We start from the raw sequence: 16,235 nt of genomic DNA, 5'->3' as shown, positions 1-16,235 counted from the left end.
ACTTTTCTTTTTCGATAGAGAGAATCTCTCCGTATTGGGACATAGTCTTGCGAATATAAGAATCGGTGACGCTTGAGTGAAGATCATGCACACGCACTTCTATAGCACTATCATCCATATATACTGGAATGTTGTACTTAATGTTCTCGTGCTCCACATAGTGCACATTGTTATTGTCTTTTGCAAATTTAATTGCATCCAACTCTTTATAAAACTGGATGTAAACAACATTATTCGTCTTATTGCATTGAAGTAAAAGGGGACGGGTATAGCGTGATGGGTAAGTCGATGCTTTTCACGCAGCCCACCTGGGTTCGATTCTCAACCCCGCACATAGGGTCAGAAAGTTTTTCTAGCCCGAAGAGGGAATGACATTAATGTTAAAGCCTCTATAAATAAAAAAAAATCTCTCTCTCATTGAAGTAAATGCACACGTTTAATGTCATTTGCTCCTTAAGCAAACCTTCAAGTTCTCGTATCGAAGGTCGAATTTTGCACTGTCAGAAGTCAACAATAATTGTATTCTTTCGTACCGGCGGTAGCTTTTGTTTGTTTGATTCACTCATTTTCGAGGTCTATTGTTCACTACACAATACTGTACTTGGTTTCTTCTGTCCCGAACGTAAGCGGTTTTGGTTTATCGACTGACTTGGATGAGATGTGAAACCGAACTGATTCAAAATATTGTAACCGTTGAATCATATGAAATAACATTTCAATTTACTAATGATTCCTCCATGGATTAAATAGAACGATTAATTCCCTCGATTGATATTTAGGCTCATTTTCCTTCAACATTAGAAACAAGTTTTCGTTACGATAAGATATGTCATCGTGCTAATTTTGATTAATGTATTCCATGTCGTCGTAGGATCATTTCTAATCATTTCATAATTATGACATTTTCAGTAGATTTTGCAAATAGGCGACTCTTCAGTATGTTAAAATTGGGATGCCAAGATTCCTGTAACGCTTTTTAACATATATAACTTACAAAAAGTAACACATATAATACTTCTTAACACACAAAACTTACAAAAGAGAAACGGATGTAACGCCTCGTAACGCTTGTACCTTTTGAAAATGTAACACATGTTACGTTTTGTAACACCTAAAACTTACAAAAAAAGTTTCGCATGTAACCTAAAACTTACAAAAAAAAGTTACGCCTGCAACTTACAAAATAGTGACGCTTGCAACGCTCCGTAACACCTAAAACTTATTTAGAGTAACGATTGTAACACTTCGTAACGCTTTTATCTTAAAAAAGTAACGCACGTAACACTTCGTGACGCCTGTAATTCACAAAAGAGTAACGTACGTAACGCCTTCAACTCACAAGAAACTAACGCATGAAACGCTTTGTAACACCAAAAACTTATATAGAGTAACAAATGTCGCGTAATATCTATAACTTACAAAAATAACGCTTCGTAACGCCTGTAACTTACAAAGTAGTAACACATGTAACGCTTCGTAACACCCATAACTTACTAAAATGTAACGTATGTAACGCTCCGTAACGCCTGTATATCACGAAAAAGTAACTTATGTAATGCTTTGTAATGCCTATAACTTACTAAAAAGTGCCGCTTGTAACGCTTCGTATCGTCTATAATATACAAAAAAGTAACGCTTTGTAACACCTATAACTCACGAAAAAGTAACGCATGTAACGCATCATAGTGTTTATAGCTTACTAAAAAGTAACGCATGTAACGTTTCGTAATGTCTATAACTTACAAAAAAGTAACGCATGTAACGCTTCGTAATGCTTACAACTTACAAAAAGTACGCGTGTAACGCTTCGTAATGACTATAACTTACAAAAAAGTAATTCATATTACGCTTCGTAACGCTTATAACTTACAAAAAAGGTAGCACGTGTAACGCTTCGTATCGTCTATAACATACAAAAAAGTAACGCTTTGTGACACCTATTACTTAAGAAAAAGTAACGCATGTAACGCATCGTAGTGTTTATAACTTACAAAAAAGTAACGCGTGTAATGCTTCGTAATGCCTATAACTTACAAAACAGTGCCGCTTGTAACGCTTCGTATCGTCTATAACATACAAAAAAGTAACACTTTGTAACACCTATTACTTACGAAAAAGTAACGCATGTAACGCATCGTAGTGTTTATAACTTACTTAAAAGTAACGCATGCAACGTTTCGTAATGCCTATAACTTAAAAAACAGTAACACATGTAACGTTTCGTAATGCCTATAACTTACCAAAAAGTAACGCTTTGTAACACCTATAACTTACAAAAAAGTAACCCATGTAACGCTTCGTAATGCCTATAACTTACAAAAAAGTAACGCATATAACGCTTCGTAACGCCTATAACTTACAAAAAAGTAACACGTGTAACGCTTCGTAACGTCTGTATATTACGAATAAGTAACTTATGTAATGCTTCGTAATGCCTGTAACTTACAAAAAGTACCGCTTGTAACGCTTCGTATCGTCTATAACTTACAAAAAAGTAACGCTTTGTAACACCTATTACTTACGAAAAAGTAACGCATGTAACGCATGGTAGTGTTTATAACTTACTAAAAAGTAACGCATGCAACGTTTCGTAATGCCTATAACTTACAAAACAGTAACACATGTAACGTTTCGTAATGCCTATAACTTACAAAAAAGTAATTCATATAACGCTTCGTAACGCTTATAACTTACAAAAAAAGTAACACGTGTAACGCTTCGTATCGTCTATAACATACAAAAAAGTAACGCTTTGTAACACCTATTACTCACGAAAAAGTAACGCATCGTAGTGTTTATAACTTACAAAAAAGTAACGCGTGTAACGCTTCGTAACACCTATAACTTAAAATATAACGACGTGTATAAGTCTTAGTTAGACGTATTACTTCCGTAAAATCCGCATTGTAAATCGTTTGCCGCAAGAATCTAACTCTTATAACGGTTTTTAACATTCATTATTTCCACAAAATAACTCATATGATTTGTAACCATCAATTTAAGAAAGTGATCGTATGCAACGCATTCTAGCTTCTTTAACTTAACGTAAAGCTTCCCATCTCACGATAATATCGAGTGAAAGCTGCCCGGTGGCAAAGATAAGGCGCTCAAGCAAGTGCTATCGTAGCCAACATCTGGGGCATTTGGTGGGCAATCAGAGCGCTCAGAGTATGGTAAACAAACATTCGAGCATTTCAAATCGAGTGAAATCTTAATTTCCTTATCGTAGTGATGATATTCTGATTGATAATTTGCGGGGAAGTGCGGTAAAGGGTACTGAATAAACAAGTAGTTTGTAATATCCAATTTTTTGTTAGTCACTCTTCTTCATTGTTTTGGTTTTTGCAGAATGATGCTGACCATAGTTACATGACGTCATAGCAGAGGGCTGAGTGAAACGCTTCGTCAAATGGAACATTTTTCCATATTGGGAACGGGTATAGCGTGATGGGTAAGTCGATGCCTTTCACGAAACCCGCCTGGGTTCGATTCTCAACCCCGCACATAGGGTCCGACAGTTTTTTTTAAACCGAAGAGGCGAATGACCTTAAGGTTAAAATCTCTATAATCGGAACAAATCAAATAAATTTCCATAGGACATTTACTCAGGCGTTGACTCAGATATGTATTAAAAAACGTCGTAACGTATATAGTCTCAAAAACTAAACTACTATTTTATGTTTTATTATTATGTCATTCATTTTATCCATTTTATGTGGTTTATGTGGTTCTGCTTCGTAGGGCCTGTCGCTACGTGCTTTATCGGCAGTGGAGTTTTAATCATCACGTAACTTTCAAAACCTCTATCTAGCGGTATAATCTATAGGATCAACAGCCATAATATTTCTCAAACATTTTTTCATTTCTGTTCCTGATTTGGGGAGGGGTCAGTGTCCCCGGGGCCCCCCTCTGGGTACGTGACTGGACTCCAGGCTCCGGAAACATAGGTGGCGACGTATGAAATATCCCAAACTTGATTCAAAACTATTCTAAAGTATCTTGTTAGTTGGTGGTTATACAAACTTACCTCGGGTATTTCGGTTTATGCACCAGAAGTAACGGACAAAAACTCAAGAGTGGATTACATCGATTTTTTTGAGGAAGGCTAAACAAATTTTGACAAATTCATGAAAGGTTTAATGATTCAACAGAAATCTATTTAATTTTATCTGGATACATCTTCCGAGTGATGAGTTTCAAAATTTTTGATTCGTCTTGAAAGACGATGATACAAAACACGAAAAAGAACTCTTCTAAACTAGGCCTAAATTAGCGAAATAGGTCTTGTTAGTTGATAACGATACAAATTCACTTCGACAGTATCGATTCCCGGAAGTAACGCCCAAAAACTGTAAACTGGAACTCACATCGTTGCATTTGCAAACGAAAGATCTCTATTAATAATATTTCGGAGCTGGGAATATTCTCATATTACGGTTGCAGAAGTGGCGAATTGTAGTTTATTTTAGATATTTGAAATAGTACTATTTTCAACCAATAATAAATCAATTATTTACTTGATATTCGTTGCTTTATTCGTGTTAAACAGTACAATAGTTTCGAATGTACCATCGTTTGGTTGTCAATATAATCTTACTGTTCACTTCACAATGGTTGAAAATAATGGAACAAATAAATTAAAATTATATTCCTGCTGCTGGTAGCATCAAAATTTCGATCGTTTTTTCAACAGTAACCAGCACAACGATTAAGTCAAATCAGTTTTCTTCAAGTCTTTCGAATTTGTGCTCCTTAGTATGGACATACAATTACTAAAACCATTTTGTTTACTCTGGGGTAAGCTGATTTTACCATGGACCTAGATGGTTACAACTAAGTTTAATATAAATACTATTATAGCTGGATGACTGTCAATAGAACATGTTAAAACGGGTATCACACTTCAGGCTGCGGTACCTTTTGGTACATGTATAGCACAGCCTGTGGAACTCCTATTGCTCGGTACACTTGGTGACTTTGTCGGTTTGAGGGAAAATAATACTTTTGGCAAATACGATTACTTAAAATTACACGATTTAACGATGCAACGTGTTCTCCAAAATTGTGTCTCACAGCACTAATGGTTCTCTCTGCCTCATTGATCACGTAATTTTTTTCTAGTTATTTCAGTTGGGATCATAATACGAGTATCAATTCTAATTAACCATCCGATACGGTTGACTAGTGGAAAGCTTAATTCCTCAGCGATCGGCATATACACAGCACCGAACTCGTGAGAAATAGTAGTCTATTATTCTATCTCCTAGGAAGGTTCTTAAGTACTCGTAAATAAGTAGGTAGGATACTGCACAAATTTGCAAAATTCTGTGGTATTAAACGCATTCGGTCAATTGATCTGGCCGTGATTGCTGCTGGGTTGATCGTACTGAGACCCGTGATCGAATCGATCGATTTAACATGCTTGATCGAAGTTCGCCACTTGTTGAAGCCCGAAGTGAAGCACCGATTGAGGTGCATCGTGTAAAACGTTCAACCGGCAGATCATCAATGCCGTCGTCAACTTGTCTGCAATAAAGAAATGAAAATTGATTATCGGTCATACGGCGAAACATTGTGGGTAGTTGCGAAAAAAAAATAATAATACTCACTTGGTCATGCACGGAAAGTCCCAAATTTTTTGCCCTCGTCCAAAATCTTCTCCATCCGACAGTGTCTGTGGAAGGTCATGTCCTAGTGTTTCGGGCAAAAAGAGTGAAAGTATACCTCCGACTATTCCAAAGATTCCCAGCACGATTAACGGCATCGAGGGGGCAATATGTGAAAGGTACACCACAAACGGTGCAACAATACTTGCGACATAGCCCATTATGTGAATGAAGGCCACACCTTGAGCACGGACCACCGTTGGTAGTAACTCAGCTGCGTACTGCAGCCCAATGTTGTATGAAATATTCACACTGAAACGACCGAGGATTGCCAGTGTGGCAGAGAAAGCACCTACAATGATTTGAAAACATTATCAATTATAGTTGATTGAACCTATTTAACCCTATTACTGTACTGAACTTACCTAGTGGTACGGTAGTAGCAAGTAAGCTGAACACACCGCTAGCCACCATCGTTCCACAGGCCAACCAACGGCGACCCCATCGATCCAGGGTTAGGGTTAGAAAAGTATCGGCTGGAAGCTCGGTGGCAGCAGCGATCGTGAACGTGAAAAACAAATCCAAACCGAGAGATCCCACGTTACGCACGTGCCCGTCAAACACCAGTGAGATGGCCATCCAGATAATGATCAGCAGAATGGTTATGTTTCGCAAACGTGGAGTCTTGAACAGGTCTAGCACTGAGTAGTTACTGTTGGCGGCTTCTTCCTCCTGCAGGCGGACGCAGCTATCGCTAAATTCCTGATACATCTTTGGATCAATCGTCTTTTTGTTGATTTTTTCAAATTTCTTCATAATCCCAATAGCTTTATCCACTTTACCTTGCGACACAAGCCATCTGAAGGAAAACAGAAAAAAACAATAGTTATTGAGCATTCTGAGCATCACGGTGCAGATGTGCGATCGACTCACCTGGCCGATTCCGGTACAAGTAGCGGTGTAAAAATGGCCAGGGCTAGCGGAGCCGAGGTAACGATGGCAAACAGCTTCCAGTTGGCAAGATAGTAAGCGATCCACGGGAGCATACAGGAAGCGGTGGTGAAAAACAGTGCAATCGACATATTGGCGACAAAAGTGCGCCATTTGGGGCCAACGTATTCCAGAACTGCAAACACAGAAAAAAAATTAATTCAAAAGAGTGGTACGAATTTAATGACAGTTGCTTGCTATTTCTCATCGTTACACAAGTTAGTTAGCATTCTCAATTGCCACTGTTTTTATAAATGCTTAGCTTCTAATAACTCTTCAAGTAAACATGTCGAAGTGTTCTGCTGCAGAACTCGGATGCAAGCATTGATAGAAACAGAACACATTGATTGAGTATTTTGCATTCCACAGTATTGTAAGAGTTTGTTGCAAAAAAAAATAACAACGCGATTGTAGGCACCCTAGAAAAAATAAATGTTTGCTTCAATACCTGCACCCTGGTGCATACTTTGTAGAGAAACACATACAGGTGTCTAGCTACTGATCGGCATACAACTGCGGATACACAATTCACACGTGAATGTCACGATTCTTACACATGTCTCAAGGTGCGCGAACCGCTACTGTATCGTTTCCGTTAATACGGAACAAAGCGTCGGTTAATTGGACTGCAGTTACGTTTCTATTGAATAATGATCGAGATAGTCTTTGAAAAAAATTTGCATATTACTACGAGTGCGATGATATGTTGTACTTTAAACTGCATTTTTTCTAATTAAATACTTTCAATACTCATGAGTCATTATTAGAAACCGTAATCATTAGCCTGAGTATTGAGACAGTATTGATAGGCAAACAATATGATCTGGTGAACTTTGTTCACGTACAATCTAACGCTTATGGATCTCATTGTCAGCAACTTTTTAGAACCCTTGACATCAGAAATTACCCAAAAATTTGATCGAAAAACATTTTCATTTACAATTTTTTCCGGAGCCTACGTGATCTCATATTTCGTATGAGGTCTAAAATTTTTTTTAAGATTTTATTCAACACTTAATTTTGCGTTCCAATCAATTCGTTTTGTAAAATCTTGTATACCCAAAGACAAAACTCGAATCTTCAGATATTCTCTTATTCGTGAAGTAGTTCAACTGAACTGATTGGAAAATAAAGATTGCTGTACATGTAGATTTGTGACACTCGATTGATTTTATTTTTAAGCTAGACTGCAGTTTTACGCATAACCCAAGTAGCAAATGTAACTTATTGAAATTTCAAGAGGTTTTACGATTGTTTCAGAATTGTTTTCTTATGTTAAATAAGGAAGATATTTAAATATATTAAAATCGGTTGTGCAACTTATCACTGTTAAGTTTTAAAATACTACCGAAAAAATCACTACAGAACAATTTAAGGTACATATAAAACAATTGTGCAGCAAATCACCAATTTGCCAACGTTGCACTAGCAGTTATAGAAGCTCTGCAAAAATTTTCACATCGTCATGTAAAAACGAAGTAACTAAAACAATTGTTCAACTAATCAAAAATTTTCCAAATGGCTGTCATAATTGTATCGGACTAGATATATGCCGAAATGGCTGTATATCTCTTGTGAAGGAAAAAGTAGTCAAATTATGCTCTCCGCAAGGCAAAAAAAATGATAAGCCGAGTTGAAAAACCTCGCAGTAAAAACTATTTTGCTGCCGAGTCCGCATAGTCTTGGCTGCCTCATGAAATTTTAGGTCAGTGTGTGCAGTTGTCTTCATTTTTAGAAAAACAATTCGAAACTTGCAAATAAATTGTACCAGATTTATCTGGTTGGAATGAACGCAAAACTTGCCAACATGAGAATATTATCATAAAGGTTTCAGAATTACAACATTACTTATGCAATGAAAACAAAAATCAATCAGATAATTTGTATTCGGTTTTCATCTCGCGAAAAAAATGAACAGACCTGACAACACTTTTTAAAGATATTTAACGAAAAGTTAAGTTCATCATAGTTACTCTTATAGTTATATATTACATCTTGAGCAACTTGTTTTTGCAACCAAAGCACATGGGCTCACCAAAATAATACCAACAGTGCGTATTACAAATGTTGGGTTCACTATAATATATGTATATGACTAAACTGTATTGTAGTTTAAGTCAACTAGTTTGTTGAAAAAAAAAACAACTAGTTTGATAGAAATAGAAACAACAATTTCTCTTTTCAATGTACATGTTTATATTTCGTTTTTTTTTTTGCATAAAATAAATCATTACGTCGGGTGAACCATTTTCTTTTCAACACACTGTTACCCTCGATGCCATAATGGAAAATGTTGAAGAAGAATTAATTTCAAGATTTCAAATATTGAAATTGATGTGCAATCACCAAAACACGTACATTCAAAAGTGCTTGAAAATTTCAGACGTACGAATACATGTTTCACCATAAAAATGCAGTTCGTTGTCAATTTTCTATTTACTAAAACATAAAAGATCAATTCTACAATATGTAGTATTACCATTTATTTATGAGCAGAATATTTTTAAAGTTCAATATTTGTGTTACGAGCAGTTATTTTGAAAATCAAATGTGAAACTTATTCATTAGAGATTATGTTTGTTATTTTTTTGTAAACATCAATTCAATTCTTATTTACATTACGTAGTAGTTTCCATGAGTTTCAAAATTGTTTTTTCGCTGATTTAATTGCTGCATATGTAATGGGATCGATGCATGAGTTTTTGTATCAGTTGCACAATAATTGTGAATTAATGTTCGTAACAACGGAAGAACTTAAAGATATGTTGCACAACAAAGAAAAATTGCGCTTTTTCCATAACACAACAGTTACTAGAATAGTATACTAATTCGATAAATTGCACAATCAGTAAAAAAATACAGGACAGCAACTTTACGTGCTACTTGGGAATTGTCCCATATACATAGGCAATTCTATAGAATATGGGACAATTTTGCGTAGAACTCCGATCACCAAGCCGTAACAAGTTTTTAACAAAAAGCGGATTACGTTGTAAGTGCTGATAAAAGTCTGGTCTGGTTTTCCAGAATTATCGTTCAACAAAATAAATTCAAATGTTTTGCATGATAAAAAGCGATACAACATTTTGTATTTTTTTCGTGGAAAAATATTGAGAAACAAGTCGGTGAAGAGGTATTTTTGAGGACGCTTCTTAAAAATCATGATTTGCGGTGTCTTCTGTATCTCAGCGCAGACTAATCAGAAGTGAACAAATCAAAGCAACATAGTTAGAGTAGAAGTAGAAGTAGACCCCAACGTTTCTATTCGATTTTTTTTAGTGTAAACTCCGATTTTGCACGAAAAAATCCGCCATATTGTAGCTGTGAAACCTCCCCAAAGTAACGAACAACGAAAAGGAAAATGTTGGGGTCTGGTTTTTTATATGTAGAAAGTGTGTGCAAAATTTGAAAAAAAATTAAATTAAATTTTGCAATATACTTTATGATAAAAAAAGAACCAGAATTTTCATTTTAAAATTCCCGCGCTTGTCCAATCGGTAAACTTTTATTCTCTCAACGTTGGCAACACTTTTATACACATGCTGTCAAATTTTGACGCATATCGTACGATTAGTTTTTGTCTATACAAAGAAGTTGAAAATTTTTCGTGTGGCGATTTTTATAATGGATGAAAATTTAGAACAACGTGCGTGCATCAAATGTTGTGTTGCAAATGGATTTAAGTGTTTCGAAACGTTGAAAATGTTAGAAAAGGCCTTTGGTGAATCGTGTCTAGGAAAAACACAGGCATACGAGTGGTATAAACGCTTCAAAGGTGGTCGTACAAGCTTGGATCATGATGAGATACCTGGCCGCCCAACAATATCTGTTACTGAAGAAAACATTGAATCGGCGAAGCAAATCGTGTTGCAAAATCGTTCGGTACCGACTAGAGAGATAGCTGTGTTGTTGGGCATCTCTTATGGATCAGCCGAACATATTTTAACTGATGTTTTGGATTTGAAACGCGTCGCTTCTCGGCTGGTGCCAAAAATGCTGAATTTCATTCAAAAACAGCGTTATGTTGATGTGGCCAAAGAGATGATTTCCAACGCAGATAGTGACCCCACATTCATCGAATGCATCATAACTGGTGATGAGGTGTGGATCTATGAATATGACGTCGAAACCGCACAACAATCGACCGAACGGCGCTTCGAAGGCGAGCCGAAACCATCCATTATAAAATCGTCACACGAAAATTTGTCAACTTCTTTGTATAGACGCCAAACAAAAACTAATCGTACGATATGCGTCAAAATTTGACAGAATATGTATAAAAGTGTTGCCAACGTTGAGAGAATAAAAGTTTACCGATTGGACAAGCGCGGGAATTTTAAAATGAAAATTCCGGTTCTTTTTTGATCATAAGGTATAAAACATTTTTATAAAGGGAACGAAGAAGCTAGAACAAATAAAAAATAACAAAGTAACCTAGTTTAGTTTCTCGTCCTAATGTTCTTTTAGAAACTTAGTTAAGAAATATGAACGATTACGGAGAAGAATTACGGGGATTACAGAAAAAAGTGTTATATCATAAGATATTTCTGACAAATTTTCAAATATTTATTCCAGTTGACAAAGTATTGGGAGGGCATGATCACTTCAATAAATCTTTTGGAGGGGCAAAAGGGCTTTGCCCCCCCCCCCCCCACCCCATAGTTACCGCCTCTGCTCTACCTAAAATCCCACAACCATCTCTGAGAAACAAGAAGTGTCACGTAACACTTTTCGAAGCGACTTCCGATGACGGCGCAAGATGCTGTTGAAAATGTTTTTCTCGTTGATTTTGTGAAAAGTGAGTATGCGCCAAAAACGTAAATCAAAATGTCAGAATATAAATTTAAATGTTAAATGTTAATTTCAAGCTAGAATATGATTGTTTTGAACCAATTTCTCCCTTCTACATCAACAATTATAAATGTTTTACTTGAAGCCAAATTCTGATCCTGGCTAACGAAAAAATTATTTGTTTCGGTTGGTTTTATTATTGAAATAAATTAACTCTTTATTATATGTCAACAAAAGTTGAGTAGATGTTATTGGCAATGTATTTGTTGATTTGATCATGTTTTACATTTATATCAAGAAAAAAAATGGTTCATTTTATATATGATCTTATTTGTGTAATGATACAACTAAGTTTATTGTTTGAATGAACCGTATTAGTTTTATCTCTTATCAACTAGAGAATTTCTCTTTCTCATGGATAATCAAAAAAGTTTGCACATGATTTAGAAGGAAAATTTATGTGCTTCTTTCGTTCCCTTGGAGCATTTAACAATTTGAAAATAGATAAAAATCGAAAAAAATTAGTTTAGAAGATGACCGTGAAAATTAGTTTTAAAGAAATCTTTCGATTTTCTTATTGACAAAAAAAAATATAATTTCAATTTTCTATTGACAAACAAAAATATATCATTTTAATAAACAAAAGCGTGTGTTGAAATACCGATCATTTCAGTTTTATATTTTACCATTTAGTTAAAGTTACTAGATTCAATTCACTTTAAATATTACTTTTATCTAAAGTTAGTTAATTACAAACTGATTTTGCAAGTTAAATTTACTATGAAATTGTCTGTTAAATGAAAATTGACAAGAGCACGCAAATATAATATTTCTTATTTTTATCAAAATATTCTTTTAAATACACTAATAAACTGAGAAGATTCAAATACCATGTTTTGTAGTTTCAAGCAACAATATTTGTTATATTAAAAAAAATCCTTTCATCACTATTTCCATAAAATGAATAACCAGTTATTTTCACAATATCTCTGCGTGTAATAGAATTGCTGGGAAACCGATTTTCAAACGGGGCCTCGAAGACCTATAGTGTTATATATCATTTAACTCAGCTCGGCGAGATCATAAAATGTCTGTGTGTGCATGTATGTACGTAAACTTTTCAAAGAATTTTTCACTGCTCAATGTTCTTGGAGATGGCTAAACCAATTGCAACAAGTTTAGGCTCGTTTGAAAGCCAATTACACAATCAAGTTCGAAGATCAAATGGCTGCCACTTCTGGTTCCGGAGTTATAATGGTATAAGTAACGCAACCGACAAAACGGTTTATTCTTTACCGTTCAATTTTCTCAGAGATGGCTAAGCCCATTTTAACAACCCTAGGCTCGTTTTATGGCTACTACCGAATTGTGAATCAAATCTGAAGATCAAATGGCAGTCACTTCCGCTTTCGGAGGTATATGAGCATAAGTGACGTAGACGACCAAACGCGTTGATCACCGCTAAATTTTCTCGGAGTTGGCTGAATCAATTTTCTCGGAGTTGGCTGAATCAATTTTCTCATGCTTAGACTCGTTATAAAGCTACTATTGGATCATTGATCGAGTTCGACAGTCATTTGCAACTTCTGGTCCCGAAGATATGAATATGTATAGATCTATATAAGACGTAAGCGACAAAACGTGTTGTTGTTTCGCTGTTCAATTTTTTCATAGATTACTTAGCTGATTTTAAATTGTGCATCAAGATTGAAGATCAAATGTCTGACACTTCCGGTACCGGAGACGTAACCGACCAAACAAGTTGTTTTTTTTATCGCACATTTTTCTCAGAAATGGCTTAGCCGACTTTAACAAGTCTAGGCTCATTTCGAAGCTACCATTAAATTTACGGTTATAAATGACTAAACGACTAATCGCACATTTTTCATCGGCTGAATTTCCTCTCAGATGACAACGAATTTAGATTTTTTTTTTTTCATAAATACGTTTATTTCTTAAGGCAGTTTACATAAGTTTTTCTTCGCCGTAGCATCACTTTTACATAATATTCTTATCCTAATTTAATTCTAACATAGTCACAACGTTTTGAATTTATTAAAACATATTCACTTATAGCTTAAATATCATCTTAGGTAACTCGTCATTAATTATGAAATCTACTCGGAAATATTATTTGAACCAAACGATTAACTTCTATAAATTATAAAATAAGCTGTTATTTTCAGACATTTTGTTGATAATTTCATAAACTGTTTCGAGTTTGTTTGTATCATTACATAATTTTTATTCTAATTTAGCTATTGGTTGAACTCATGGACGCAGCTGGGATCAGAACTAAGTCTTAAAAGGGGCCTTTATTAAATTGAAATACCAATTTTCTTTATGAAATGATAAATAAGTTTCATGTATGAAAGGTCACGACAAGCAAGAATGTCTCGAACTGGGATATTGGATAGTCTACCTTGGGTACGCAAAGAATTTATTAGTTGAGATCTGACATCACGATACTCCACGCATGTCCAAATGACATGATCTACGAATTTAGATTTGGAAGGGTTATGGCAAAGTTTGTTTGTCCGATTCTTGCAAAAAGATGTGTTCAAACATTTTTTTGCAATGAAAACTCCGTGTTTGGTTTCTTCTCTCGATGTTTTTAACCATTTTTTTCTTTCAGAAATACTTAATCGGGTTTTCCAAACTAAGTTGCACCTGTCCGACTTTTGCATTCAGCCGTCCAAGTATGTGACATGAAAAGAACAATTACTAACATTCTTTATTTACTGTGAATTTTACTGGCACTCAATTGATTCAAATCGTGACATCAATGGAGCTGCACAAATCTCAGTTAATTTTTCAAAAAGGCGTATAAGCAAGTGACACTTATACGCCCTAATGAAAAATCAACCGAGAAATAGAATGCAGCAATTTTATTAACAGATGTACTCAGAGACGAAATAATACTCAACTTTTGGGTTTTGCCTAACACTTTAGGAAGGACCAGACAACTATGTATCCGCTTTTAAAGTCAGTTTTGGCTCAGCTCATGATTGGTTGAAATTAGTATAGGCAAGTACTCGACTTTGACTTTTGTCAGGATCACCGGCAATGGTTTGTTCGGTTTTTGAGTAAATGCATCGTATTTTACTTTAGGACGCATTTTCAAAATTTGCTCTGTATAAGAATGGGTAGAACTATTATGTAAATTATGTAGCTGCAACAGATTTTTCTTTCAAGCAGCAACAGTGGCGTACCGGAGAAATTTGGTGCCCGGGGCAATATAAGAGAGTTACCCGATCAGATGCACATAACAAAATCATAACACAAGTATATCAACAGTTGATATGTAAATCAGTTTGTGTTATTTTGAGATATTTAACGAATGAAAACAGTTGAAAGTTAAAACATATGATAACAATATAATAACAAAATCAGTTATGATGTTTTATTTTCATTTGCAAGACTCATGATGAAGTTCATTAATTAAAAATATGAGTTCTTCCGTAGCTTTATATCGAAATATAATGATCAGAATTTATAAAAAACTAAAAGAAAAAATCAGATCACTACATAAACTATTCATTTAATAAAAAAAATCATTCAACAATTTTGGATTGAAACGATGATAAAAGTTAGTTGGGATAGTTTTTCTGTGTTAAATTTGCTATCTAATTTTTTACAACTATTGTCTGCTTTCGGACTTCTGTACTTATATCAAATTCAATAATAATTGTGATACAAACGTTTCAAAATCTGTTACGATTTGGTTCCAGCAAGAGTCTGTTTTGTTATGGTTCTTGTTATTTTAACAGCTTACCAGCCAAAAATATTTCTAAATTTGTTACAAAATATTTCTGAATTAAGTTACTCCAGTTGTTATAATTCTGTTATTACCATCTGATCGGGTACCGATAAAGTTGAAAAAATAAAGTTGAACTCCATCTCCGGAAAGATGACTTGGGCGAGCAAAAAAAAGGTCCTAAGGTTTACTTCGCCGCCCCTTAAATTGTTGCGCCCGGAGCGAAACAACTTCTAACGCTTACAACAAGATACCTCCAGGAGTATTCAGAGCCTCCAATTCAGAATCGATTGGGTATATGAGAACACCTCAAATCTGAGGAGCCGCTTCGAACGATAGTGGAAGTCACTGCTGCCACTACTCAAGAACGAACAAGCAACAATGAAGATCAAGAAAATCATGTTTTGGATGGAATTAGTAATGTTGTTTTATTAACAAAGGTATTTGCTAATTTTGTTATAATACAATATGCACAAATATTACAAATAGATGCAACTTAACAAAAAAAATCTATTTCTCAGGAATCAATTCTGTGCAAATTGAAGAGCATGCATCATTTCATGTAATTGTTACTTGATTTTCCTATGCATAAAATGAATGTTCACGTCATGTAGTCCTTACGTGAACAAATATACGAAAATCACATATTTTCTACTGGAAAACTAATATATTATTTACCTTTTGAATAAGATTCATGATATATGATAAACCCGATACATTTCATGTATCTATCCAATAGAATGTACGTGAGAAGTTGGATGGATGAGATTCATGTATGTTTTCAGGTAGAAGTAACGTGATTTATTTTTTGAGTGTGTAAATGAAGTGAGTATATGTGAGTGCATGGCTCTGTTCATCTACCGTAACAGTTCGAAAAATCCAGAACTCAAGTTGTACAGATTTTAACTATCGTATGAGTAGTAATTGAAATTACATTGAATATTCCTCATTTTTCCTCCTGTTCTGGCAACATTGGATGAGAGGCTTTCCAAATTCACAAAAAAAAGATGATGCATTTTTTCTTAGAAAAAGAGGCCAGTTGTTTGATGCTGTTTCAGGAATGGATATAAAATGTTACATATCATTCGACT

The 16,235-nt window shown here is 35.0% G+C and overlaps 1 protein-coding gene across 1 annotated transcript in view; it reads right to left on the bottom strand.

Moving 5' to 3' along the window:
* Positions 1-4,179: 4,179 nt before the first annotated feature.
* Positions 4,180-16,235, bottom strand: part of LOC131435220 (organic cation transporter protein) — a 76,592-nt gene continuing 64,536 nt past the window's right edge. Inside the window, exons 4-7 of the mRNA XM_058602883.1 lie at positions 6,540-6,732; positions 6,032-6,465; positions 5,610-5,958; positions 4,180-5,526 (exon numbers count right to left, since the gene is read on the bottom strand). Of these exons, the coding sequence (XP_058458866.1) occupies positions 5,334-5,526; positions 5,610-5,958; positions 6,032-6,465; positions 6,540-6,732 (1,169 nt within the window). The 3' untranslated portion in view covers positions 4,180-5,333. The remainder of the gene's footprint in view (positions 5,527-5,609; positions 5,959-6,031; positions 6,466-6,539; positions 6,733-16,235) is intronic.

Source organism: Malaya genurostris, chromosome 3 (genome assembly GCF_030247185.1).
Source record: "Malaya genurostris strain Urasoe2022 chromosome 3, Malgen_1.1, whole genome shotgun sequence".
Classification (NCBI taxonomy): Eukaryota; Metazoa; Arthropoda; class Insecta; order Diptera; family Culicidae; genus Malaya; species Malaya genurostris.
Note: the sequence above shows the minus strand (reverse complement) of the source record. Positions and strands in the feature narration are given on the sequence as shown.